Source organism: Stenella coeruleoalba (assembly GCF_951394435.1).
Source record: "Stenella coeruleoalba genome assembly, chromosome: 20".
Lineage (NCBI taxonomy): Eukaryota > Metazoa > Chordata > Mammalia > Artiodactyla > Delphinidae > Stenella > Stenella coeruleoalba.
In genome coordinates, this window is record NC_137166.1 from 27,241,709 (window position 1) to 27,269,102 (window position 27,394).

Here is a 27,394-nt window from a genome sequence, read left to right on the forward strand (position 1 = left end):
CCTCCCTTCTCAAGCAGAAAGTAGAGTTGCTGTTTTAAGAATGAGGAAATGAAACTCCAGGGAAGGTAAGTAACTTGCCCAGGGTCACACAGCTCACCTGAGCCAGGCTTCACACAGGCCTTTCCGACCCCAGGCTCTGAACATTTTTTAAACGTAGCATTTGTCTTTTTGTTTTGAATAAGGTGGGCACAAAGGCACGCACAAAAGTGTCTGTAATCTGCCTTGCCAGCTAACTTCTGTTATCAGAGACAACAAAGCAGTACACCATAGATGCTTACGAGGTTAAGAATGCAAATGCCAAAAAGATGCAAAATGAAATGTAAAGGCTTTCCTTTCTTCCCACTCTCTTTCGGTGAAGTTTCTTTTGATTTCCCCCGAAGTTTAAATGCTGCATATCTCTCCTCTTAGCCCCTGCACCATCATCCGACCTCTCAGAGGAAACCAGTGTATATTTCCCCAGATTTTTTTTTTGGAGGCCTCTTTTATTTCCATTATCCTTAAATGGAATCGCACTTTACGTGTGGTTCTGCTGCTTGCCTTGGACGTCTTTCTGTGTGAGTTGCAGGTGGTTTTCTCTGCGTGAGAGACTCTTTCTGCCTCTCCCCTCCGTCTCCCCACCAGTTCACTGGTCTGTTCTACCTCAGCCTTCTTTGCCTTGGTTCCTCCTTGACCTAGAGAAAGGGTCCTGCGGTCCCGGATAGCCATGTTGGGGGGTGGGCCACGGCCTTTCCCTGCTCATATGGACCCGGGTGCCCCCCCCAGGCAGTCCCAGGCTGGTGCCGTTTGAAGGTGAGGGCAGCTGACATCATGGTGGGGGGCGGCGGGCATTGCCCTGAGACTGCCGTGTGCCTGGTGGGGCTGGACAAGCCTGTGAATGTTGGGACAGTGCACCTGAAGCGATCAGGCCACTGCAGTGGTGACTCGGGGCTCACAGGTCAGCTGAGTGAGCTTCACCTGAGGGTTTCTAAGTGCCCAGGAACCTTGTTTGCTGGCACAGAGGGCTGGCTGCTGATGGGGGCCAGGAGGACGCACTGCCCCCCTCTTGCTGTGAGATCTGGGCATGTTTTCTTCCAGACTCCGGGCCTCGTTGTCTCCACCCACAGCGTGAGGGATGGGCTGGCCGGGTCTGAGGTCCTCACCAGCTCCGGGAGCGCACCGTCCTCAGGCTCAAGGGGGGGTCCCCTCCCCGCCACAGTCCCCCTCCCCCTTCACGTGAGGATTCTGGTTGTGTCTTGGCAGCAGGCCCTGCGGGACAAGGGGTGCGAGAGCAAGAGTCAGGGGGCGAAAGAAGAGAAACTCCCGAAGAGGCAGGCGCCGGCCCCCAGGCGGGGCCGGGAGGCCCAAGAAGCTGGTGGCACCATGAATGTAGAGAAAACAGGTAAAGGAAGTCTGCCCGCTGACCTGGCACAGCCCAGGCTAAAGCCGGTGTCGGAGGGGAGGCTCTTGTCCCAGACACCGTCCTCCTCCCCTGGAGGTGGCCCCCTGGACGTGGAACTCAGAGACTGCAGCCTGCCCGTCCCCACTCCAGGGACACCCGCCTCCCAGGGCCGCTGCGCCACCGGTGATAAGCAGCTTTGGCCGGCATGGGCTGGGGTTGAATTTCCCCGCTTTTTGTCTTTTCCCCAGCGCCTGTCAAAAGCAGGGTGAAGGTGGCAGCCTCAAAGACGCCACCTCCTGCAGAGAGAGGCCTGACCCCCTCCTTTTGTCTCCGTGGGTCCATCAGGGACCCAGAAGCCCTAGGACACGGCTTCGCTCTGCTGCGTCGAGGCTGGGAGAGAGGAGCTGGTGGCTCCGCTCTTCTCCGGCAAGGCTGACAGGCTCTGGAAGAGGCTGTGTGCCCCCTTTGTGGGGTTCCCCAGCAAGAACCCAGAGCCCAGCAGTCACTGGGAAAGTGCATCCTCAGGGAGCCCGAGGGGAAGGCCAAGAGTGAGGGGGGGAAAGGAGCTGGCCTTTCTCAAGGAGCCTGAGGGGAAGGCCAAGAGCGAGGGTTTGCCTCCTCCTGTCAGAGCTTGATTTGTTGTCTGAACTTGCGAGGTGGAAGGAACCACTCCCTTCTCTGAGGTTGATCCAGAGCCGCCTTCACCCGTGGGCCCGGCACTGATTCGGGGGCCGGTGTCGGGGTCTGGCCGGGGTGTGGAAGCGGGGGCATCGTCCAGCCAATCCGGAGGACTGACTCTTGTCAGTGGGTCCGGGGATGGGACCCCCGAACCTGAGTGTCCTTGAGGGGCCGTGTCCAGGCAGGGTCTCTGAGAAAAAAACTGTCTTCTGAAAACTCGGACTGACAGCTGACCTACTATGAGGGTGCAAAGGTCCCTCAGTCCCCGCCCTTAAGTGCTCCTTTGATCTCACCTCTTCCTCCGCTGCTGTTGTCCCTTAGCTTCCTCTAGGTCTTTTCTTGCCCAGCAAGTGCTCTCCGGGCCCCTCTTGGCTTCCCTGACACACGGGCACTGTGCCCAGGTCAAGGTGAACTCCCCTGGCTGTGGGCTCTGAGGGTGAGATGAGCAGTGTCCCGGGCAGGAAGGGCCATTCCATGTCCTGCTGGGTGACACTCACTCACACCTGCGCATCCCTCGTGGGATCCAGGCTCCTGCCCAAGGTTGCCTCCGGATAGGGACCATTGTCCCCATTTTACAAAGGAAGCCCCTGAGGGGCCCTCCCATGCTTGTCTGAAGTGGCAGAACCAGCTCTTGGACCTGGAGTCAAGAGCATTTCCTGCCACACCACGGCAGTCTGCAGAGGGCAGAGGGCTGTGCTGGTCACATGCTGCCCATGGCAGCCCCGTGTGCAGGCCTGGAAGCATCTGTCTGAGCTCGCTCTCTCTAGAACAGAGAGCAGAAGCTTGGCCAACTGTGTGTGCCACGCATGCTGTGTCACATGCAGGCCGCACGGCCAGGGCTCCTAGCCAGCCGGTGATGGCCCCTGTTCCCGCTTTCCAGAGGGCCTTGAGTCGGAGCTGTCCCTCGGGGTTGGGAGGAAGCGAAAAGGCAGTGTGTGTGTGCGTGGCCTGCTCCCTTTAGAGTGAGAGCGGCTTCTCACCGTCTACCTCTCCTGGGCCCAGTGCGGAGACGTCCTGCCCAGCCTGGAATCAGCTCCATCTGCGCTCCCCGCTCCAGCCCAGTCCCAAAGCCAGGCTGCTGCTTTGGCTTCTGTGCTGTCTCAGCGAGCAGCACACTCGCCACCTCCCTGTGGGTTGAAGCTGGGATGTGTGACTTCAGGTGCGGGTGGCTTTGTTTCCAGAGTCTGGGATCCCCCCCGCCACCGCGTCCTGCCCACACAGTGTGGCGGAGCCCAGACACCCTGGTGCTCCGAGGTAGGGTGGAGGCTCGTGGCCAGCAGATGCCACTCTTCATGCTTCACTCTTGGACCCTTGGCCCTGCCTCTCAGGCTTTGGCCAAGTTTGGGCTGCCTGAAGATCCCTGCCCTTCCAGCCTCTCCTCCGCCCCACTGCCCCGCCTCCTTGCCAGTTCCCCACCTGCAGAGACCGTGGCCATTCTTGGGGCCATCAAAGCAAGCTGTGACAAGCATGCCAGGCCCCATTAGCGGGTCACAGGCCTTGACTGTGTGTCTCTGTCCTTCTATCTGTCTGTCTGTGTCTCTTCTGCTCTCGGTGACAGGACGGTGGAAGGCTGAGGCGCCACCCACCCCTGTGTTTATCCCTTCCTCGTGCCCGTGAGGTCCCTGTGCTCAATCCCGCAGGGGTCCACCTGGGAGCGCGCCTGGCTGTGTTCCTGCCCACGTGCTGTGTCTGTCCCCGTGTCCTGGGCTGTCTGTCCCTTGCACACGCACACCTCCACTTGCTCCCTCTCTGTGTGCGGGTAACCACTCCCTGTGGAAGGCAGGGGGCAGGCTGGGGAGCCCCCGCCTCTCTTCTGTACTCTGGAGAGGGTTTGGGGTTTATAGAAATCGTGTTCCACCAAGAATAGTGTTTTCTGAGGAGAGAACAGCTGTTGCTAGAGCTATGTCTTTCTCAGCTGCAAGTCCACGCAGGCTGGCCATGGAGAGGGTATTGCGCGTCAGACCTAGAACACAGGCTTTGGGGGAGTAATCAGTGGAAGCTGCTTTCCTAAGTCCTGGTCTAGGCAGTTCCACCCCCCAGAAGCTGCCTGCTGTGAAGCGGCTTCGTCCGAGGCAGGCCCCGGAGGCCCCCGGCTAACCCATGCTGCTGCCGCCCCCAGCCCTTGCCCGGCTCCCTCGTCCCCTCTGCTTGCACCCCCTCCCCTGCCATGACGGGCCCCCTCTCCTCGGCCAGGCTGGGGCCTCTGCTGCCCTGCTGATCGGCGGCTACTTTGCTCATAGGTGGGCGGCTCTTTGGCAGCGGGAGGTGCTCGAGCCTGTCGGGGCCGCCAGGTGCGGCCCCCGTGGTACATAGGATGGTGGAGGCCATGTCCCAGCTGCAGGAGGAGAAAGCCCAGCTACAGGAGGAGCTGGTGGCCCTACGGGAGAGGCTGGCTGTCTGCGACAGTGATCAGCAAGCCACATCCACCCAGCTGCAGAATCAGGTACCTGGGGAGGATGGGACGGGCTGAGGCCGCTGCCCACTGTGGAGCAGGTCGGAGGACATCGCCCAGGACACCCGGAACCCACCAGACCACCAGCATAATGGACAGATGGGGTCTCCGCTCCTGGCTTGGGCGTGCACAAGAGGGCGAGGTGGCGAGAATCAGAGGCCTGGGCCTCCCATGCTGGCCATCCGTGCGCCCCATTCCTCGTGGTTAGCAGGGGCCAGGACCCACCTCTCCAGAAGTGACAGGCAGCACGTGTAGGCATGAGTGGATCAGGAAAGCGCAGGGATGTTCCCGTCCCGAGGCCAGTGCTGAGTCCACTCCATCTTCCAAGGTGCCCTGGCTTGGGCAGCCCAGGTGGACCAAACTCATTGCAGAGGTCACCCCACGGAAAACTGGCAGGAAATGAGAGGCTGGCATGTGTGCAAGTGAGAGAAGGGAGCTCTCAAATCTCTGGAAGCCCTAGAAAGTGAAGGTTCTAGGGCTCCTCCTTTATTAGCTAGCCAGGAGGACGCTGGGGACGCCACAGTCCCTGTGGGCTGACCCCTAGCCCTCCTCCGTATGCCTGGCTAATTCACCCTCCTTCCCATCACCACCTAGGCCCCGAGACCCCTTTTCTGGGGCTCAGCTCCCCACTCTTAATTGTCCGTGTCTGTCTCTCGTGCCTGTGTCTGACCCTCCCCACTTCCCCAAGGTCCCCAGCCCTGTCTCCAAACCATCCCATGTTGGAGCCCATGCCTGAGCTCCTGGGCCTGAGCTCTCTCTGGAAAGCCCTGCCTTCGGTTGGGTCAGCTTCTTTCTCTGTGATTTCCCAGCATGTGGACCTTCTACTCGGGGGAACATCACTGAATACCGTGCCTTGTTCTCAGTTCCAGGGGCAGCAGGTTATTTTCATGCACTTTTAAAATGCAGCATCTTTCCAGCTTACAAGCGTGTCCTCAAGGACTCTGTCCTGACTACCTGTCCTTGGCTGCGCTGGGTGGGCCTCCTTGGGGCATCCCTAGTGCCCTGTGTCTCCCGCTTGTACAGTGACCCCATTGTTTGCTGCCTCTGGGCCTGTCTGCCCCACTAATGGGAGCTCCTCGTGGCAGGTGTGACCCCCCAGCTTTGTGTCACTGTTGCCTCCTGCGGTGCCCGCCTGTGTTTCTGCCTCAGATGTCTGCTGGGCACCTGGTTTGTATGGGCACCCCGCTGAGCAGTGGGGATGCCCAGGTGGACAGGCACGCCCTGGCCTGCGGAGGCTGTGGTCTAGGGGAGGACAGATGTTTGTTACATGCACTTATGAAAGTTGGAAGGGTAACGAGGGCTCTGCAGGCGGGTACACACACAGGGAATGACGGTTTCTACCACGTGCCTTTGTCGGGGAGATCAGGAACCGTAGGGGAGGTCAGGGGCAGCCTCCCTGAGAAAGCGGCTCTGGAGCTGAGGTCTGGCACGGAGCAGAGGAAGTGCATCCATTCTGAGCTGAGGGAACAGTCAGTGCAAAGGGACCGTGGCAGGGGGAGCAGAATGAATCTCAGGGCGAACCAAGGCTTGTGTAGCTGGAACGTGGCATGAGGTGCTGCCCCATGGGGCTGTGGGGCTGGTCTAGGGCCCTCCCTGCAGGACGCATGTCTGACCTGTGGCAAGAGCTCTTCCTTCCCTTGATTTAGTTTGTCCGGGCACTTCACTTTTGAAACAAGTTTTGTTTTTTAAAGAACTTGACTGAGATGTAATTCACATACCATAAAACTCACCCCTTTAAAGTATACAGTTTACGGTCTTAAGTATATTGGTGACGCAGCCATCACCACTGTCTAATTGTAGAACATTTTTATCACCCTGCGAAGACCTGTTTTCACTCCCATGTGCCCCTCCCCCCACCCTTGGCCACGCTGCTCTGCTTTTCTCTTTGTTCGTTTGCATGGATTTACCTTTTCTGAATGTTGCGCGTAAATTAAATAACAATATATGGTCTTTTGCGACTTTAAACAAATGTTTAAGAAACATTTTTTCCTTGAATTAGCAAAATTGACTGACTTTTTAGAGGGGAAGTTGCAGGTCAAGCATGTCAGCCTCTTTGGTGTCCTTGAGGGCCAGCTCTCCAGATGCGCCTGACCCCTCCCCTCCCCTCCCCCCAACCTCCACGCCTCTGAATGATTTGGAGAATTCAGAATGGTTCCTGGTCTTTGCTCATACTTTTTCCCTGAATTTTCTGACTGCCAGTTCTTTTCTGAAAAATATCTCAGGAGATGCCCCTGAAGCTCCAGGTCTCTGAGCCACTCTTTGGAGAGTCTGACTCCGTAGAGCTGTGGCCAACCACTTGGTCCTAGAGCTGGGTTCAAATCCTGACTTTGGCACTACTCATTAGCTGTGTGACCTTGGGCTAGTTAATTACTGCTCCGCACCTCAGTTTCCTCATCTCTAAAATGGACATAATAACAGTACCTGGTGAGATGACCCAGTATTATTGGTGTCGCCACTGCCACCACCGCCAATCATTGTTACAGGAATGGTGTTGGATTTGGAATCACGTGAGTAGGGTCCTGGTCCTGGCTGTGCAGCCGTAGCAAGTCACTTCCTCTCTGAGCCTACATTTACCAGTCTCGACACTGGGTCAAATAGATGTTGCTTCGTGGTTATTGGGCAGCTCAATTATGGGACTGGACAGGAAAATGGATGGTAAACTGTAAAGTGCTGTGCCTTGTGAGGTGTCACTTCTGTGTGCTCTGGTTTCCTGTCAGCCTCACTGTGGTTTGGCACGGATTGACCTTTCTGGTCTTCTATACGTTGCTCTGCAGGAGTTCCAATCCTAGGGTCACCACTTAGTGGTCAGGTGACCTTGAACAAGTTGCCTAACCATGACTTAATCTCTTGGAACCTCGGTTTTTCTTCCTGTAAAATGGCGATAATAATAGTATGTACCTAACAGGATTGGGGAGTTCAAAGTGATGATCTTATGAAGCCCCCCTGCCCCACTGGCAAAGCTGACTCAGCAACTGGGGCTGCCATTGCCCCTGTTGGAACCCGGACTTGTGAGGGCTTCAGGAGTCTTTTTCAGGCCTCCCCTTGGATGTGTCAGATGGAGATGTTTATATTTTCTGGGAGCTCACTGTGTGCCTTGTGGGGAGCACTAGGGTCAAAGGTCCTCAGTCCCGGGGCACCCAGCAGCCCCAGGCCACGTGCTGGTGGCCTTGAGCTCCCCTGTCCTCTATGGGTGTCCCTGGAGCAGTGGCCTTCATGCTTCCAAGGCTCCTACCATCTTTTTACACACACCCAGATTGCACCCCTCCTCTTATTGCCCCCACACCTCAAGATAGAACCTTACATTGTGAGCAGAAACCACAGGCTGGAAGACTAGATCTAGCGCTCAAATGCGCCTTGTTTGTTTGACCTCCTTTTTTCTTTTTTTTTTTAACCACTTTAAAAATTGTGGTAGAATGCACGTAACATAAAATTTACCATCTTAAACATTTTTAAGTGTATAGTTCAGGGTATTAATGTATCACATTATTGTACAACCGTCACCATCGTCCATCTCCAGAACTCTTTTCATCCTGCAAAACTGAAACTGTCCCCACTGAACAGTAACTCTTCATCACCCCAGCTGCTAGCCGCCACCATTCTGCTGTCTGTGAATTTAGCTATTCTAGGTATTACACATAAGTGGAATCACAGGATTTGTCTTTCTGTGTCTGGCTTATTTCACTCAGCATAATGCTCTCCAAGTTCATTCATGTTGTTGCAAATGGCAGGAATCCCTTTTTTAAGGCAGACTAACATTCCATGGTATGGCTAGACCACACTTAGCTTATCCATTCATCCATAAATGGACACTTGGGTTGCTCCCACATTTTAGCTGTTATGAATAATACCGCTATGAACATGGGTGTGCAGATATCTCTTTGAGACCCTGCTTTCAATAACTTTGGGTATATGCCCAGAAGTGGAATTCCTGGATCATATGGAAGTTCTATTTAAAATTTTTTGAGGAATCTACCGCATTGTTTTCTACACTGGGTGCACCATTTTATATTCTCATCAGTAGGGCACAAAGGTTCCAGTTTCTCAATATCCTTACCAATACTTGTTATTTTCTGAGTTGCTTTTTTAAAAAAAAAAAAATAATAGCCCTCCTGATGGGTATGGAGTGGTATCTCATTATGGCTTTGATTAGCATTTCCCTGATGATCAGTGATATTGCGCATCTTTGCACGTGCTAATTGGCCGTGTGTATATAATCTTTGGAGAAACGTCTGTTCAAGTCCTTTGCCCGTTTTGAATTGGGTTCTTATGTTGTTGTTGAGTTGTAGGAGTTCTTTATATATTCTGAATATTAGCGCCTTATCAGATATGTGATTTACAGATAGTTTCTACCACTCTGTGGGTTGCCTTTACACTCCGTTGACAGTCTTTTGATGCACAAAATTTTTTTTGATGAAGTCCAGCTTACCTATTTTTTCTTTTATTGCCTGTACTTTTGACATCAAGAAATCGTTGCCAAATCTAATGTCATGATGCTTTTCCCTTATGTTTTCTTCTAAGAGGTTTATAGTTTTAGCTTACATGTTTCAGTCTTTGATGCATTTTGATCCCTTCTTTTGCATGTGGATATCCAATTTTCCCAGCACCATTTGTTGAAAAGACTGTCCTTTCCTCATTGAAAATCTTGGCACCATTGTCAAAAATCAATTGACCATACACATGAGGATTATAACTGGGCTCTCTCTCCTATTCCATTGGTCCATATGTCTGTCTTTATGCCAGTACCACACTGTTTTGATTACTGTAGCTTTGTAGTAAGTTTTGATATCAGGAAGTGCGAGTCCTACAACTTTGTTCTTCTTTTTCAAGATTGTTTTGGCTATTTGGCTTTTGAGATTTCATGTGAATTTTAGGATGGATGCTAATATTTCTGCAAAAAATGGCATTGGGATTTAGGTAGAGATTGGATTGAATCTGTAGATTGCTTTGGGCAGTATTGACATCTTAACAATACTGTTTCCAGACTATGAATGCAGGCTGTGTTTCCATTTACTGGTATCATCTTTAATTTCTTACAGCAACATTTTGTAATTTTCAGTGTACAAGTTTTTCGTCTCCTTGGTTAAGTTTATTCCTACATGTTTTATTCTTTCTGATGCTATTTTAAGCGGAATTACTGTCTTGTTTCCTTTTCGGACTGTTCAGCGTTAGTGCATAGAAACGCAACTGATTTTTATGTGTTATATCCTGCAACTTTGCTGAATTTATTAGTTCCAACTGTCCTGATTGTATGATCAAATTAGTTGCCACCATTTAAATCTTAGTTAAGTTCATATAAAAATCTCAACTTCCTTTTGTTTGTCATAAAATACTGGAAGTTGTGGCACCTCTGGGCTGACATTCCCACGTGGCATGCACTGCCTGGAGCCCATTAGCAGCTCCTGCCTTTGGCAGAAGTGAGCATCCTTCAGCACACCCCAGCCTCCACCACCTCTGCTCCCCCGTGCCTTGCCTGACCGCTCTCTCACAGACCCTGCTTCTCCTGGCCCCTCATGCATTCAGCACTCTTTCTACATGTGTTTACTGAGCGCCTACTATATGCTAGGTACCGTTCTAGGCACTGGGGGTACAGCACTGATACAACAAATATCCCTGTCTTCGCGGACTTTCATTCTAGTAATAGACTTATTACGTGCTGGGCCCTGTCCTAAGCACTTTATATATGTTACTCATGTAATCTCACTTAATCCTCCAGACCTCCTCAGTGAGGTAGCCTCATTCTACTGCTAAGGAAATGGAGAGGCACGGTGGAGTTGAGACATGTCCAACGTTGTCTGGCGAGGTAGGGTGATGTCTGTATTAGAAACCCGAGCAGTCTGGCCTGAGAGTCCATGTTCCCAAAGCCCCTTGGTGGCAGAAGGACTCAAATGTGAAAACTCAGCAGTGGAGGCAGGGTGGGATGGATGTAGCCAGTCGGGCGTGGTCAGTGGTCATGTACATAGGTAACCAGGAGTCAGGTCTCCCGGGAGGGGGAGTGTGTTGGGGACAGGATGGGGTGCTTCCCGGGGCTGCCCCTCAGGCCTCTGGGCTGCGTTTCCTTGGGGCCGTCTGGATCCCAGGCCCTCTCATCTTCCCAGCTCAGCAATGCCTTGGTCTTGCCACTGGGAGAGCCCTCCGTTCCTCAGAAGACAGCCGATGATGGAGGGCCAGGCTTGGTGGGAGGTTGGGGGCTAATCAGCAGGTTGTCTGTGTCGAGAGGAGCAGACAGCTGGGAAAACACAGACTGGCACAGGGCAGCCGCACCCTCCGCTGAGCCCGCTTCTGCTGGGAGATGTAACTATGGGTTTGCGTCGGTCAGCAGACAGGCACCAGCTCCCTCTCCCTCAAGACCCCCCTGCACTAGGCTTGTGGCTCAGTTTCTCAGCATGACTAGGAGCCTGAGCCCAGGGAGGGCTGTGGCACAAACCCAGCCTGGTCCCTTCTCAGCCCTGGGTTTGACCTTGTGCTGTCCGGGGGGCCACCACAGCAGCCGGTCAGGAGCCTGCCTGCCCCTCTGGCCTGGCTCTTTGCACTCAGGAGTGAGTGCGCTGCCCCCTCGCCGTCACTTCCGTGCTCACTGAGTGTCTCCGGGTGTGCTGGGCACCTCCCGAAGAGCTGATGGACGAGGTCCCCCCCCCACCCCCCGCCGACCCCTTGCGTACTGATGCAGGCACCGTCGCTGACTCAGAGCTGTACTGGGTGGGTGAAGGGCGTGCCTGCAGGGGCCCCTTCCGCAGAAGGCCCCGCTCTCTGGTCAGGTTCACCCTCAGCTCCCCGTCTCTGCTCCGAGCCCTCCTCCCGTACTTGGTTTTGTCTCCGTCTCCTGTGCTCACTGTTTTCCCTGACCCTGAGAGACTCGCCTGTTCTCCCTCCCAGGCTGGGAGAAGTCTGCTGTCTTCCCTGCAGGCCCTCCCGAAGCCGACCCCCCCGGGGGTGGAGGGCAAGGATCCCGCTCCTGGGCAGCACGCCTCCTTAGTTCTCAGCCCCCAGTGGCGCTGGCCGGCAGGGCGCAGGCACCGCGCACCACGGGGTGGTTTGTGTCTGACCGGACGCCCTGCGGTGTCCGTGGGCCGTGCTCCTCCGCTGCCCGAGACTAGCCAGGAGATGACGAGTGCCTGACATTTCTGACAAAAGGGGTCTTTTACAGCCTTTTCCTCATCCCTCCACCCCGCCCCCAGCCTGCCTCGTGGGGCAGCCCCCTCCTTCTGGGGCGCCCCTCAGAGATTCCAGACAGAGGCCAGGAGCGCCCAGCGTTCCGACTGTGATGTGAGGAGAGAACAGGAACTGGGCTGCAGGCAGGTGTCAGGCAGGCATCCTGACTCCCAAGGAAACACTGGGAAACCCCACTTTCACTGCATCGGGTCTGAGCGCCAGCGGCGTTGGGGACAAGCAAGGTCCGAGCCCACCCAGCCTAGTGCCAAGGAAGCAGCCTGCCTGGGGCACCAGCTCCGTGCAAGTGGATCTTCCTGGGGTGATTTCTGAGGGAGGGGAGGCAGGAGGGGGACCCCAACCTTTCCAAAGGAGGTAGACTCCACCTATTTCAGGGTGGGGGGAGTGCAAGAGGAATATATATTCTTTGAGACTTAAAACTTACTGCAAATCGAAAAGAATTTGTCAAACATCATTCCATAGTCCAGAGCCCTCTATTTTTTGTATTGCATATGCGATTTTGTTTTTGGATTTTTCTTTGACTTAATATGTTGAGGAGCTTTTCCCCACATCATTTAAAACTCCTGATAAACATGAGTGTAACGACTACACAGTAGTCTATGAGTGCAGATACTGCAATCCGCCTAACCATTCCCCTAATGCTGGGCATTGCGGTTATTCCCAATTTCATGACTAAGGAATGAAAGGCTGCCTTATTCAAACTGTCCCTCACTCCCCTCCAGGGCGAAGGAACTGAGGCTCCGTGTACCAGGCTTTTAACAGAAGGGGGTATTGGAGCGGGCAGAGAAATGGCACGGGCTTTGCTGCCTGGCCTGGTCCATGCCCAGCACATTGCTAGGAAGGAATGTGCTGATGGCGCAGGTGACAGAGGTGACCTTCTCGGGTGCAGCCCTTAAGTCACCTGCTTGTCCACCAGGAGGCCTTGGGCAGCCGGGTTGTGTCTCCCAACCCCTCTCTGGGTCTTGTGTTCTTGGAATCTGCCTCCCCAGCTACGAGTGAGCAGCGCTGGTGTCACAGGCCTTCTCCTTGGAGGTGGGGTCGCGCCCATGGCCCTCCCCCAACTTGCTCAGAAAAGCAGAGGCTGATTTGTGGTCCAGCCGCCTTCTCCAGCGCCAGGAGACGGTTGGCTCTGAGCTCGTGCTGCACACAGACTGTTGATGACACCTCAGACATATGTAGTGGGGAGATTTTACACACACACCCCCAAAATCCCAATGTCTGGCCTCTCTTGAAAGGTCAGAAGTTTGATGACACTGGGCCTGTGTCCCCCCCCGCCAGTTGCAGTCCTCTGTCTCCTTCAGGTGGATCTTGGGCATCTAGTCCTGCACTGCCCCTCACCTGCCTTACTTGGCTGGTGGCCCCTGTAGGCGGTGGGCTTTGTCTCCTTATGTTTAGTAACAAGAGCCCAAAGCTTGTGCAAACCACACCTCCTTATCCCCCAGAGAGAGAGTCTGACTCTCACTGTACCTTTTCCAAGGTTCCGTGCGATCAACACAGAATGTTCTGCAAGAAAAAGCTCAGACAGGCGCTGATGAACGCTGGTGCCAAAGTCTTTGTCTGCGTTTTGGGTTATTTCCCGGGGGGAGAGTTTCCTGGAGGTGCGCTGATGTGGAACCAGGGTCTAGGCCTGCGGGGAGGGCAGGCAGCCATCCTGGGGTCCTGCTCTTTCTCGGGGCTGGTTTCCCCTCCCTGGGCTCTGGTTGAACCAGGTCACCCTTGCCTCCTGATGGGGTGCACACCCCTTCTCTTTCTAACGGCCTCCACTGGCCATAGCTCTCCTGCAAGGCAGACTGGGAGCTGGGGTGGAGGCAGGTCCCAGATGTGCCCTGGTCACTGGCAGGCCCGTCTCCACAGACAGACTCACCAGGAACCACTCAAAGTAGAAAATTCTAGGGGCTGGTCAAGGACCGATGCAGGTTTTATAGTGCCTGGAGTTTATACACTTTGGAGGCCCTTTAGAGAATAAAGAATGTTAAATGACAAACACAGAAGTAGGTTCAGGCGTGGGTCAGGGCCTGTGCAAAGGCAGGCGTCCGGACAGTCAGCCTCCTGCGTCCCCCGGCGAGCTGCCCCTGGCGTGGGCCCAGGCTGGCACAGGGGTCGCCTCGGCTGCACTCGCTCCCCGGACTCTCCTGTGAGCCCAGACTGGCTGGTCCTGTGACGGGAGAGGGTGCTGAGAGCCGTCAGGACCAGGCCAGGTGCTCTGCACCTAGAGTCCCAGGGGTGGCCTGATGCTTGAACACAGGGAGGACTGGGGCTTTGGGTTTGGGCGAGAGGCCTGGGTGTGGGCTGGAGGAGAGAATCCAGGCTCAGCGTGCCCCGGCTTTGTGCTGGCAGGTGGAACACCTGAAGCAGAAGCTCATAAGCCAGGCCCAGGAAGTGAGCCGCCTTCGATCGGAGCTGGTGAGCCCAACCACGCCATCCTAGCGGGGCGGGGCTGGGGGGGGTGATGCTCCCCATGTACTTATCACCACTCACTGTGCCCACGAGGTGGTGTGACCCGTAACAGGAGGGAGGTTAATTCTTACTTGCTGATGTAAAGTAGGAGTGTGAACTCTGTGTATAAATATGACTTTCCTTGTAACTTTCACACTCAGGAAAATGGAATGAAAGGGGTGGGGTGCAGCCGGGAGCAGTTCCTGTCTCACCACCCTCCTGCATCTCTTCCTCTCCTCTGCCTTTGTCTTTATCGTCTCTGGAGCCCCTCCTCTCTTCTCTCCATCCATCACTGGCCTTTCCTTCTCTTTTCTCCTTCTCTCTGTCTCCCCACCTCTCCCCTCTCCCCTGCCCCTGCACTGTCTGCCTCCCCGCTCCGTCCTTCCCCCTGATCTGCCCTCGCCACATGCGCCCCCAACCCCTGGCTCTGGCTCTCTGCAGGGAGGCACCGACTTGGAGAAGCACCGGGACCTGCTGATAGTGGAGAATGAGCGACTGAGGCAGGAGATGTGGCGCTGCGAGGCCGAGCTGCAGGATATGCGGGCCAAGCCTGCGGTGCCCTGCACAGGCTGCGAGCACAGCCAGGTGGGCCCAGGGCCAGGGCGGTCCCGGGGCGCTCGATTCCCAACGGTCACCCCACTTCCTCATGCTGAATCCTGCCCACTAGTCTCACACCTGTCCCGGCCCCCGCGGCCGTCTGTCTGCAGGAGAGCGCCCAGCTCCGCGACAAGCTGTCCCAGCTACAGCTGGAGGTGGCGGAGAACAAAGGCTTGCTGTCAGAGCTGAACCTGGAGGTGCAGCAGAAGACCGACCGGCTGGCCGAGGTGGAGCTGCGGCTCAAGGACTGCCTGGCCGAGAAGGCGCAGGAGGAGGAGCGGCTCAGCCGGCGCCTGCGCGACAGCCACGAGACCATCGCCAGCCTGCGGGCCCAGTCGCCGCCCGTCAAGGTGAGCCTGGGGCCGGGCGGCCGCACCGCTTGCGGTGCCCCGCGCGCACGTGGGCCACGCCTCGACTCTGGTCCCTGGAGCCCAGGATGGGCTGGACGTAGGAGGGGCTTGTCTTGGTGAATAAGTAGGTGCGGGGGGTTGAAGGAATCCTTCCAGATCTGCTGTCACCTGGCCCCTTCCCCTTTTTGCTGTCCAGGGCCAGGCCATGTAGGCATCCAGCAACTGATGCTTGAGGTGCCCGCTGTGTGCCGGGCACAGGTGTGATGCATTGTAGATTCTGCCCTCGTCTTTGCCCTTCTTGTCTGTTCTGGGCCCAGTCGTGGGCCACAGCCGGGCTCCAGGTGGACTCATTAAGATGAGAAGATTCCAGGAGGCCCTTGCAGCTTTCTGGAAAGCCCAGACCTCGGGGCTCCTCTAGTTTATTCTGCAGGCCGTTGGTGACATGTTCCTGAGGGGCCCCCCAGGGTCCCAGGGTAAGGTCAAGGCACCCACGCACCTCCATGCACCCACCCCTCCCTCCCCTCACAGTATGTCATGAAGACGGTGGAGGTGGAGTCGTCCAAGACCAAGCAGGCCCTCAGTGAGTCCCAGGCCCGGAACCAGCACCTGCAGGAGCAGGTGGCCATGCAGAGGCAGGTGCTGAAGGAGATGGAGCAGCAGCTGCAGAGCTCGCATCAGCTGACCGCACAGCTCCGGGCGCAGGTGTGCACGTCTATCGGGGCAGCATGTGCACACCGGGCCCCGACGCCAGAGACCGGCCTTTGGCACAGTGCAGCGGCTGAGCACTTGGGGTTCGACAGACCTGGGTTTCGGTCCCTCCTCTCCCCACTGGCCGTGTGACCAAGGGCAGGTTTCTGTTTCCTCATCTGTAAAATGATCTGATCACAGAACGCACCTCCCAGTGGGGCTTGACCTATTCACAAGATTCGCTCAGGGCCCGGCACACAGGCTCTTGGAAGGGTGCTCTAGTCGGTGTCATAACAGATGCTTTCCCCTGCTCTCCTGGGACCTGTGGCTTGTGACCTGTGTTGTGTGCCGGGACCCAGGTTGGTGCTGGGCTGATGCCGGGAAGTAGCTGCACGGAGCTCCCAGCCCTTTCAGGGAGAGCGACGGCCACCCTACCCCACCTGTGTGTGTGTGCACGTGTGCAAGGCGTGAGGGGCGGGGCTTCTTTCTCTGCATGGCGCACGGCACTAAGCTTCTGGCCCTGGCTGCAGATCACCATGTACGAGTCGGAGCTGGAGCGGGCACACGGGCAGATGCTGGAGGAGATGCAGTCCCTGGAGGAGGACAAGAACCGGGCCATCGAGGAGGCCTTTGCCAGAGCCCAGGTGGAGATGAAGGCTGTGCACGAGAACCTGGCAGGTGAGCCGTGCAGCCGGGCTCTAGCCTGCCCCATGCCGCAGCCCTTCACCCCGTCTGCCTCTCACCCCTTGTGTCTCCATAGGTGTCCGGACCAACCTGCTGACGCTGCAGCCAGCACTTCGGACCCTGACCAACGACTACAATGGGCTCAAGCGTCAGGTGCGCGGCTTCCCGCTGCTGCTGCAGGAGGCCCTCAAGAGTGTCAAGGCCGAGGTGAGTGCAGGCCATGGCGGGGCGGGGCTGGGAGAGGCCTTGGAGCCCCTGGGCAGATGCAGCAGCCACCTAGCGCGCCCTTCCCAAACCCAAAGCCCCCAGATGGCAGCTCCTGTCCCACACACGCACTGCTGTCCCCAGACCATTTGAAAAACAGTCTGGTCAAGAGCAGGTATTTGGGTGTAAACCAAACATGTCACGTATATCTTTGTATCTCATATGTGCTATGCATATCTTTGTATCTCAAACATGCTACACGTATCCTTAGATCTGTTAGGTTTAATTTAATTTTTTAAGCTGTACTTGTGCAGTATGAGAATAGCCAATGTCTCTTAAGTGCCTCCTACGTGCTGAGCCTTTTATAGCCGTCGGCTCCTTGAATCTGTATGACAGCTCTGCAGGGTAGAGAGACATGTATTTTGGGAATCAAAAATAGTTCTCCTTTAAAAAATTATGTCAATAATACATGGACACGTTGAAAGTACCCACCTCCCAGAAGGGCATTCAGATGAAAAGGAAAGGCTTCTTTCTGCCACCCAGCCTGCTCCCCAAAGGAGGCCTGTCTCCCAGCATTTCCCCCAAAGGGTGTTCTGAGCATGCTGAAAACTGTTGACATATATGTACATGGACACGCACTTCCCTTTCACCCAATAAAGGGGAGCAGGTGTATGTGTGGCTTGCATCTTGTTTCTTTTCCTTATGAAATGTAACTTGGAGATCTTTACCTACCAGCTCCTACAAATCCACAAGTTAGATGTTGTTATCCCCATTTTACAGATGAGAAGATTGAGGCTTGAATACGTTGAGCCAGTTGCTTCTGGTCCCCCAGGTCCTCAGGGCAGAGCTGGGATTTGGGTCCAGCTGAATCATGTAGTCAAGTGCTGGTGCTGTGGAGTGAGGGCTGAGTCCCGGCTCTTTACTCATCTGCAGGGCAACCTTGAGATTGGCTTAGCCTCTCTAGGGCTCAGTTTCTTCCTCTGTAAAATGGGCCTGTTCGCAGTACCTACCCAGAGGGGTTATTGGGAAGATGTGAGGTGTGACAGCGCATGTCAGGTACTTAGCCCAGGGCAGGAGGCAGTGAGCAGACTGTTGGGGGGAAGGGGAGAGGGCAAGCAGCCGGGCAAGCAAAGCGGGTGGAGCTGGGCCTCTGATGGTGCTGCGCCCCCCCCCCCCCCCCCCGACTAGATCGGCCAGGCCATCGACGAGGTCAACAGCAACAACCAGGAGCTGCTGCGCAAGTACCGCCGGGAGCTGCAGCTGCGCAAGAAGTGCCACAATGAGCTCGTGCGGCTGAAAGGTGACCGCTGGGCGGGCTCGGGGGTGCCTAGCGGAGGGAGCCCTGACCTGCCTCGGAAGTGATCCTGTCCTTCCCCATGGCCCCCAGCACCACTCCCTGGAGCTGTGCCCTGTCATCGGGGAGCTATTGTAATTCCCTCTTTGTAGATAAGGAAACCGAGGCACAGAGACGTCACAGGGAATTTGCTCAAAACTGCATGGCTAGTGAATGGTCCACCTTGGATCTGTTCAACTCTGAAACCTTTGCCCAATGCCTATGGCAGGCTACCAGGTGGCGGAGGGGTAGGGTATTGAAGCATTGGGTGGTGGGTGGCTAGAATGCCACTTATTCTGATCTAGGGCCTGGTCAAGCTCGAGACACCACCCATTCACGGCACAAAGGTCTAGGGAGCACCTGCTCTGTGCCAAGTGCCGTTCCAGACAATGAGGATGTGGCTTTGGGCGCCACAGAACCTGTCCCTGCCTTCATGGTGGTTACTTCAGCAGGGGGCGAGCAGACAGTGATCATTAATCACTCAGAAAACCCCATCACTACCCCTTTACCCAGGCTGGGGAGGGGCTCTGAGAGCCCCTGGGTATCTGACAGTTGAGGGTGTCCAGGGGGCTTCCCATAGGAGATAAAACCAGGGCTGAGACCTGGATTGTGAGGTGGAGTGGACAGGTGAAGGGAAGGTGGGGCCGTGCTAGATGTGATGGGGAGTTTTCTCTTCATTCCAGGAACTCTGGGATCCCACCCAAAGGCTTGAAGCAAGGGGGTGGCATGATCAGATCTGTGCGTCAGACACCCCTGGGTCTGCCCTGTTGCCTGTGCCCATCTCCTGCCTGGTCCTTTCTGCCCATCTGATTCCCAAGCCCTGTCCTGGCATTCACTGTGCCCTTCTAGAGTGATAGAATAAGCCCCTTGGCTTGCTGGGATCCAAGCCCCTCGTTGTGTACGTGAGGAAACTGAAGTCCAGGTGTATAAAGAGTTGTCCATTTTGGTATCCCACCCAAACTGGGTGCAGTGTCTGAGCCCCACCACTGCCCTTTCCTCCATGTCCCCATGGTGAGGCTCCTACTGTCAACCGGTTTGCGCAGCAAGAAAATGTATTGATACGTTAATTCATACTATAGCGTGAGTGACTGATCAAATCTTTGTGGGCCACCTTGCCCTTGGGGGCCTTACTTAGAAGGCAGGGGGCTCTTGAGCCACTAGCCTGCTCCAGATGCCAACGGACACCAGTGTGGAGGCAGTCTGGTCTTGACCTGGTCTGTACCCTTCTCTCTTCTGCCACCCAATCCAGGGAACATCCGGGTGATTGCCCGTGTCCGGCCAGTCACCAAAGAGGATGGGGAAGGACCTGAGGCGACCAATGCTGTGACCTTTGATCCCGACGACGACTCCATCATTCACTTGCTGCACAAAGGAAAGCCCGTCTCCTTTGAGCTGGACAAAGTCTTCTCCCCGAAAGCCTCACAGCAGGACGTGAGTGTGGCCCTCCGGGGAGAGGGACAGAGAACAGTGGAGGGAGGGGGAGACAGACTCACCTCACCTGTAGAGGGAGAGATGTTGGGAGCTGGACAAAAATAAGTATAAGGGAGGGCAGACAGGATGGAGAAGCCCAGTGCCCCACGGTCCCTCTCTTTTCACCTCTGGAGGAGAGAAGAGGGTGGGAAGGTAAACTGGGAGCTTTGGAAGCCTCTGCTAAGAAGGGCAGATCCATACATAGCCTAGGGCACCCACGTGGCCCCACCCATCCACAGCCACACCCACTCTCAGGCTCATCCCACCCATGAGACCCCTCCTACCCTCATAGCCACACCCACTCACATGGTTCCTCTCCCATACTCAGCCACCTGCACTCTCACAGCCCCTCCCAGTCATGTGGCCCCGCCCATCCACAGGACCCTGGCTTGCATGGAGGCAGTCCCCTCCAGCCAGGAGCACCTCCTCTATCAGTCCCATGGGTCTTCCTAGGGACTCCCATGCTGCCGCCCAGGCCTCAGGGAGGAGCCCTCAGCCTGTGGGAGCCCCGTGTTCTCAGCATCCACTCTTCCCTCATCTCTGCCAGGGCCAACCTGGGAGGCCTGTTTTGCCTGTGCCCTCCGGTCCCCATGCTGGGCTTTATCTTTGCCCCCGTCCTTTGTTGCTGGCTGGCAGGCAGGCCGGCCAGCCGGCCCGTGGAGGTGCCAGGCACATGCTTTCTCGGCCTTCGTTTGCTGACCCACCTTGAGAGGGGGAGAAGCTGGGGGAGGGCTCCTGAGTTCCTGCGCTGGGCGGCCCCTTCCTCAGGTGCTGGTGGGCAGTAATTACTGCCCTGACTTCCCTTCAATCTTTCAGCAATGAGGCTGCCCACTAACGCCTAGTGTAAGTGACTTATTAGTCACAGATTCCTCCACAGTGAGCTGGTTGCCCATGATGACAGGTGCCGTATTAGGGGAGGGGAGCAGTCGGGGAGGTGGCTGGTGGGGGCCCCTGGACCCACCCTCCATCCCACGTCCCCTCTGCAGGTGTTCCAGGAGGTACAGGCCCTGATCACCTCCTGCATCGACGGCTTCAACGTCTGCATCTTCGCCTATGGCCAGACGGGTGCTGGCAAGACATACACGATGGAGGTGGGTACCTGCTGGATGGGGCGGGGATCCAGAGTGAACCCCAACCCCTTGCTGCCATTGGTGGGGGCTCCCCTCATTGGTGTCGAGGTTCTGCGTGGGGTGTGTTCTGCCTCACTTGGTCTTCATGACCACCTTGGAGCAGAGCCCATAGTTATCCATGTTAGCCCCGAGGCACCAGGCCTGCGGAGGGGGCGCCTTGCCCAAGCACACCTGCATGGTCCCAGTAGGTATGGGGGAGGGGAGGGTGTGCTGACGACAGCCTCTGGCCTCGGACGGGTCTCGGCCTGGGCCCAGGGTCCAGGGGAGATGGCTGTGACGTCTCTCAGGATTGGCTTTCATTTCACCCACACACATTTATTGGGCTTCTGTCGTAGGGCTGCCATGCTGGGCCCTGGGAGTGTCAGGATGAATGAGGGGGGGATCTTGGCCCTCAAGGAGATACCCGGGCAGTGGGAGAGACTGGCCAGTGAAGAGACTGGCCAGACTTGCTGTGAGGCGCCTAGCTCTTTTTTTTAATATTTATTTATTTGGTCCTGTCAGGTCTTAGTTGCAGCAGGTGGGCTCCTTAGTCGTGGCACGTGTGCTCCTTAGTTGCGGCTCGCCAGCTCCTTAATTGTGGCGCGTGAAAAAGTTGTGATGTGCGTGTGGGATCTATTTCCCTGACCAGGGATCGAACCCGGGCTCCCTGCACTGGGAGCGTGGAGTCAGCCACTGCACCACCAGGGAAGTCCTGGGTGTCCAGCTCTTAGCTGCAGCTCCCAGGGCCTCATCTCCCTGCCTGTGCCGTGCCCCCCTCTATGGGATGTGGCTGGGAGTGGGGGGGTTGAGAGGAGGAAGAAACTTGACTGTAGATAAAAATGGAGCCATTTCCCTGGCTCTTAAGGGGGGTATTGTGGGATTCTCCAGGTAGGGGAGGGGGGCGGGTCTCCTGCTGTCCCAACGATGGGCGCCAGAGGGCCCTGCTGGCCCAGGCTGTTAGGCACCTTTGGGAAGGCTGTCATGGTGGTCCTTTCTCCCCCAATCTGGACCTTCTTTTCCCTCGGTTTTGGGATTGGCAAGACTGGTTAGTTGGGGGCAGGCCAAGCGAGATGGGGAGGTGAAGGGGAAGGGGTGCCTGCAGCACCTTCTAGGCTCCCAGCTCTGTCTTGGGTGCTCAGAGTTGACCACCAGGGGCCTCCATCCTCCAACACATCCCCGCTGAGCCCCACCGTGCATCAGGCACCGTGCCTGGGGCACAGCCGTGGCCAGGGTGCCTGACCCCACGGAGCCAGCCCACCAGTGGGGAGACAGCAGTGCACACGGCAAATCAGGATGTGTCCTGTCAGGTGCTAGGGAGGAAACTTCGGCCAGGTATGAGGAACCAACAGTGAGGGAGGGATCGGGCATTTGGAGGGAGAGGAAGCCTCCCTGAGGAGGTGACTGGTGCAGACACCTAAGCCAGTCACGGAGAGGAGAATGGGGAAGAGCACTCTGGGCGGAGGGAACAGCAGGGCTGGGACCACGAGTCCGGAGCGTGCTGGGGAGGATACTGAGGCCCGGCAAGGAGGCCCCGGTGGCAGAAGTGAAGTGAGGGTGGGAGGTGCCATGATAAGGGAGGCCCAGGTGAGGACTCCAGATTTCTTTCTAGAAAGGCCGGCCAGCCCATCCGGCCCCAGTTCACTTGCCAGCTCTGCCTGTGCCTCCCCTGCCTCACCCACAGAGCCTGGCTCACGGCCTACCTGACAATGAGCCCCTCATTGTCATACATTCATACGTGTCATACAATCGTACATTCCCGGTGCCCCCTCCCAGGTGGCCCACCACGGCCAGGTATCCATCAGCAGCCCCTGTGTGCAGGCCCAATCCTGGCAGGGTGGGGCCGTTTTAAAGGCGGGGAAACTGAGGCCCAAGGAGGTGAAGTTGCTTGTAGCTGGTGGAGGGCGTTTTTGGGGGCAGACCGGCACGCAGGTGGGGAGCTTCAGTCAGGGAGGCTGGCCTGTGAGGGGTAGCCAGAGCAGGTGGGGACCACAGATACCATGTGAGCATCTGCACGGGCCAGCCCACGTGGTGGGGGGAGACCTGGCTCACCGGGGCCTTGATTTTGCCTGCAGGGGACCCTCGAGAACCCAGGCATCAACCAGCGGGCCCTGCAGCTGCTCTTCTCCGAGGTGCAGGAGAAGGCGTCTGACTGGGAGTACACCATCACCGTCAGCGCAGCCGAGATCTACAACGAGGTCCTCAGGTGAGGAGCCCTCAGGCAGAAGGCCCTCGAGTGGGAGCCCCTCAGGTGGGAGCCCTTAGGTGGGAGCTGAATGTATGTCCTGACTCAGCCCAGGGGATTCACTGGTCCCAGGCCCCTCTCCCGCGCTAGCAGGCAGGAGGAGGAGGGCTGTCTGAGCCCACCTGGGATACCCAAAGGTACTCCTTTTCCCCTTGAAGTGTCCTCACCCTACCTGCAGGCTGCACCAGGTGGTGAAGAGTGAGTGGGGTCTTGGGAGGACCTGCCCACAGGGGCTCAGTGCATTGTGGGGGCAGGAGTAGCAGCACCCCAGGACTTTGGGGGAACGTTCCATCTCTGCCCTTCAGCAGACTGAGCGCAGAGCCCCATGGTCCAGGAAGGCTTCCAGAAGTGTGATGGCTGGGGGAACGTTCCAGGCTGGGGGTGGGTGCAGTGCAAGCAGAGGGCAGACTGCGAGGAGGGAGTGACCGTCCTTCCTGCTCTCAGGGACCTGCTGGGGCAGGAGCCCCAGGAGAAACTGGAGATCCGCCTGTGTCCTGACGGCAGCGGGCAGCTGTACGTGCCAGGGCTGACGGAGTTCCAGGTGCAGAGCGTGGAGGACATCAACAAGGTGTGGGGCTGTGGGGGCCGGGGGTGGGGAAAGGCTGGGGAGACCCTGCCCACAGCAGAGCTGCCCCGGAGGACAGGATGGGGGTCGGATGCAGGTTCTGCCAGGTCCCCAGGCCGCTCTGAGCCTGTTTCCTCCCTTGGACGAGGCAAAGGGTGCCGCCCCCTCACAGGGGTACTCGGGGACCCCACTCCAAACCCTGTGCCTCACCCTGCCCTCCCCGGGCCCCAGGTGTTCGAGTTCGGCCACACCAACCGCACCACGGAGTTCACCAACCTGAACGAGCACAGCTCGCGCTCGCATGCCCTGCTTATTGTGACAGTGCACGGCGTGGACGGCAGCACCGGTCTCCGCACCACGGGTGAGTGAGGGCCCCAGCCACCTGGCCTGAGCCACCCCCGTCCCCCCCCCGCCCCCCCGGCCTTTCCCGGGGCAGCCTTGACCTGCCCAGCACCCTCTCCGCAGGGAAGCTGAACCTGGTGGACTTGGCCGGCTCAGAGCGCGTGGGCAAGTCGGGGGCTGAGGGCAGCCGCCTGCGGGAGGCACAGCACATCAACAAGTCGCTGTCGGCCCTGGGGGACGTCATTGCTGCCCTGCGTTCCCGCCAGGGCCACGTGCCCTTCCGCAACTCCAAGCTCACCTACCTGCTGCAGGACTCGCTCAGCGGGGACAGCAAGACCCTCATGGTGGTGCAGGTGAGGGCCCCAGGCGGGTCGGATGGCATGACCATTAGCGTGTAGGGGCTTAACCAGCTCCAAGAACAGGGACCCCCCACCTTCCCCGGCGGCCCAGGTACCCTCCCAGGCTGTGCAGGGAAGAGCCTCCGGTCATCAGCGGCTCCGAAGTCAGTGACACGTGGCTCCCATCTCCTGCAGCCTCCCCACAGACCTGGCCACGTGCACCGTGTGCCTGGCAAGTTCCTCCGTTTCTGCCACCTTGGTTGCCCTCCTGCTCCCCTCCCTCTCAGTCTTGTCCAGGGAGCCTTCTAGAGTCCCCTGGTTGTGGGCTCCCTTTGGTGCTCTTCCAGTTCTGCGAGGGCAGCCGGCCAGCTGGGTGGGGAGTGAGCTCTCTTGTCCCCCAGGTGTCCCCCGTGGAGAAGAACACCAGTGAGACGCTCTATTCCCTCAAGTTTGCTGAGAGGGTGCGCTCCGTGGAGCTAGGCCCCGGGTCCCGCAGGGCAGAGCTCGTGTCCTGGTCCAGCCAGGAGCATCTAGAGGTACGGGGACCACCACAGGCCTGCCTCAGGCCAGTACTGGGTCATAGACATCCCGGTCATGGGCAGGAGGGAGGGTTTGGAGGGGAGGACAGTGTGGAATGGTGGAGGAGGGGAAGATACCAGAGGGGGTGGAGCCAGAACTTGAACCCAAACCCAGTAGCCTCTTTAGTCCAGGTGTTCTTTCTCCGCCTCAGAGGTACCTGTGGGGGTCATCAGCTGGTGGGAGGTGGGACGGGGGCGGGTGCAGGCTGGCACACAGGCGCTCAGTAGTAACTAGTTCACTTCTTTACGTATGATGTCTCACACCCTCCCCCCCCCCATGGTTATTGTACCATCATCATGTCCATCTTGCAGATGAGGAACTGGTTTCAGGTGGCTGGGGAGGGGAAACGTGTGGGGTAGGGGGCAGACCCAGGGCAGCAGGCCCCGCCCACCTGCCCTTCTCTGCCCACAGTGGGAGCCAGCTTGCCAGACGCCACAGCCCTCAGCGCGAGCCCACTCGGCCCCTGGCTCTGGGACCACTAGCCGCCCGGGGTCCATCAGGAGGAAGCTGCAGCCCTCGGGTGAGTCTTTAGGGAATGGGCCAGGCTTTCCTTATCTGAATGGGCTTTTTCTTTTCTTTCCTTTTTTTTTTTAAGTTTATAAAACTTCTCCAGAACCTGTTTCACAACCTTTCCTGGCCCTGGGAAGTAGCCAGGGCAGACAGTGCTGGGTCCAGCCCTCCGGGCTCCTAGCAGGGCTGCTGACATAAGGCCCAGGACACAATCCTCTGAGGCTGGGCTGGTTGGGCTCATGCACCATACACCGTCCAAGGCAGGCCTTGGCTCCCGGGGGGTAGAAAGGACAAGGCTCACCTGTCCCAGATGAGGAGTGAGCCAGGCCACAGGACTAGAATACGGGGCTCCAGCCTCCAGCTTGGCCCACTCACAGAAGGGCCTGGTGAGTGTTTGAGTCTAAAGGGAGACGGGGGGCAGCAGGGTCCCGGGGGGTCCTGGCCCAAGGCGGGCCCACCGGTGAGATACCTGTTGCTTTGATTTCAGCCTGACGGCTGGGGCTGCAAAGTCTCCAGGTGAGTGTCGGGCCCGCAGCCCAGGGCTGCCCGCCCAGCCGCCTGGCCGCCTCGGGTTGCAGGGCTGTGCCGGGAAGCTGGCTGCTCAGGGCGGGGTCTGGGGTCCGCTGCCTGCTGCCTGTGTGCTTCTGCAGCTCCCTCCTGCTCTGGGACAGAGGCTGACAGTCCTGGTGCTGACGAACCCTCCCCCTCCTGCAGGGAAGTCGAGGCCGTTGCCTGTGTGATGGACATGCCCACTCTGCCGGACGAGGGACTGGGTCCTGATGCCTGCCTGGCCTGTTCCTGCTGCAGCGCCTGGAGCCCACAAGGCAGAGGCCAGAGTGGAGGCTCCTCGTTCGCCCGTCTCCCCTCAGAGATAAGAAACATGCTCAGAAGGAAAGGGTGTCTCGGCTGTGGCTCTGGGCGCAGGTGGCATGGGCTGGCCCAGCCCTCCCCACCCTGCAGGGCCCCTCCCTAGTGGGTGGGCTGAGGAGCCCCCAGAAGGCACAGGAACGCTGGGAACTGGGCGGTTGGTGGGCGGCCCTGCGCCACTCTTCCCTGGCTCCCAGGGAGGAGAGTGTCTCACTGGGCGTGTGTCTAGTGTTCCTAGGTGTACACAGGAGCACGGCCCTCGCCGCCGCGGGCCGGGCTGTATTTATGGCCGGCAGGAGGCCAGTGGGTGGGGATCTTGCTGCTCCCCCTCATGTGCCTGGCACCAGGCTATCGCCTTGCCCACTGGCCTCTTGACATTTTCCTCCCTCTGAAATCCTATTTAAGAACTTTTGGAAGCTTAGGCATTTTTACTTATTAAAATAACCTTTTTACACAAGCGTCGTCTGGAAGAGTTGGTCTCGTGAACCCCCGGTCAGGTCGCAGGGGGCAAGCAGGGCACTGGCACGTGCCATTGGCTCCCCACTGCTGGCTGGTCACCAAGTCAGGATCATGTTTTTCTGAACATTCCTGACTAGGAGGGGCCCCCTCCCCCCACCCTTCTCATGACTGTGACCCATACAACAGTGCTGTCACCCCCATCTTATAGATGGGAAACTCAAGCTCTCCACAGGCTTGCCAAAAACCCACCGGAGTGGGCCCCACTCCACCGCCTGCCCTGGCCTTGCCCCCTTAAGTGAACTGGCCACAGGTAAGTGCTGCACCCCTCCTCCCTCTGCTGACAGCACCCCACCCACCAGGGCAACGCCACCACGGGGGTTGTGCTGGCCTGCACCCGGTCCCAACCTGGGAAAACATGGGCAGGGCTCAGTGAGGCCCTCCCACCAAACTGGGGTGGAACCTGCCTCAGGAGCATAAGGGACGACCACTGGGTCAGGGGAGCTGTTCCGGCCAGCCAGCACTGGGGGCTCCTGCAGGGAGTGAAAGCTGTTTGGAGGACGGGGCAGCTGCCCTTCCGGTCCTATCCCTGGAGGCCTCCTGGAGGGATGGGGGAGGGTGGTGGGCCCCGGGTCAGCCTAGCGGTGGCCATGCCTGCAAGGCTGGGGTCCTGGCCCCCTGCAGTGTACACCTGCTGGCCCTGGAGGCATCCACGGGACAGTGGGAGTGTGGCTGAGACAGGGGATGAGCTGATGAGCCCACTCCTCACCTGTTTCTCCTAGCCGTGAAAGGGGGAGTTGCTGGGTCCCTCTTCTCCCCAGAACAAGTCTGAACTTACCCCTTCCCGCCGGCCCATCGCTCTGCTGCCCCCTGCTGGCCACGCTGCCTGGTGCACCGCCTCTGGGTCTTGGAGAAGGCGTGGTCTCATCTCTGAAGAGCCAGGCAGGCAA

At 57.6% G+C, this 27,394-nt stretch overlaps 1 protein-coding gene across 7 annotated transcripts in view; it reads left to right on the top strand.

The window, feature by feature from the left end:
* KIFC3 (kinesin family member C3) overlaps nucleotides 1–27,345 on the top strand; it is an 82,454-nt gene extending 55,109 nt beyond the window's left edge. For 5 of the 7 annotated variants that reach the window (XM_079908316.1, XM_079908315.1, XM_079908317.1 and 2 more), the window contains 18 exons: nucleotides 1,240–1,378; nucleotides 4,297–4,499; nucleotides 14,013–14,078; nucleotides 14,553–14,696; nucleotides 14,819–15,058; nucleotides 15,587–15,760; nucleotides 16,276–16,423; nucleotides 16,506–16,636; nucleotides 17,822–17,933; nucleotides 19,216–19,397; nucleotides 20,423–20,527; nucleotides 22,618–22,748; nucleotides 23,232–23,355; nucleotides 23,584–23,713; nucleotides 23,818–24,047; nucleotides 24,434–24,568; nucleotides 25,023–25,131; nucleotides 25,836–27,345. In XM_079908316.1, the coding sequence (XP_079764442.1) occupies nucleotides 1,240–1,378; nucleotides 4,297–4,499; nucleotides 14,013–14,078; nucleotides 14,553–14,696; nucleotides 14,819–15,058; nucleotides 15,587–15,760; nucleotides 16,276–16,423; nucleotides 16,506–16,636; nucleotides 17,822–17,933; nucleotides 19,216–19,397; nucleotides 20,423–20,527; nucleotides 22,618–22,748; nucleotides 23,232–23,355; nucleotides 23,584–23,713; nucleotides 23,818–24,047; nucleotides 24,434–24,568; nucleotides 25,023–25,131; nucleotides 25,836–25,861 (2,529 nt within the window). In that variant the 3' untranslated portion in view covers nucleotides 25,862–27,345. Of the gene's footprint in view, nucleotides 1–1,239; nucleotides 1,379–4,296; nucleotides 4,500–14,012; nucleotides 14,079–14,552; nucleotides 14,697–14,818; nucleotides 15,059–15,586; nucleotides 15,761–16,275; nucleotides 16,424–16,505; nucleotides 16,637–17,821; nucleotides 17,934–19,215; nucleotides 19,398–20,422; nucleotides 20,528–22,617; nucleotides 22,749–23,231; nucleotides 23,356–23,583; nucleotides 23,714–23,817; nucleotides 24,048–24,433; nucleotides 24,569–25,022; nucleotides 25,132–25,608; nucleotides 25,638–25,835 lie in introns of all 7 variants that reach the window. The other 2 variants (XM_079908318.1, XM_079908320.1) reach the window with 2 other exon arrangements.
* The last annotated feature ends 49 nt before the right edge of the window (nucleotides 27,346–27,394 follow it).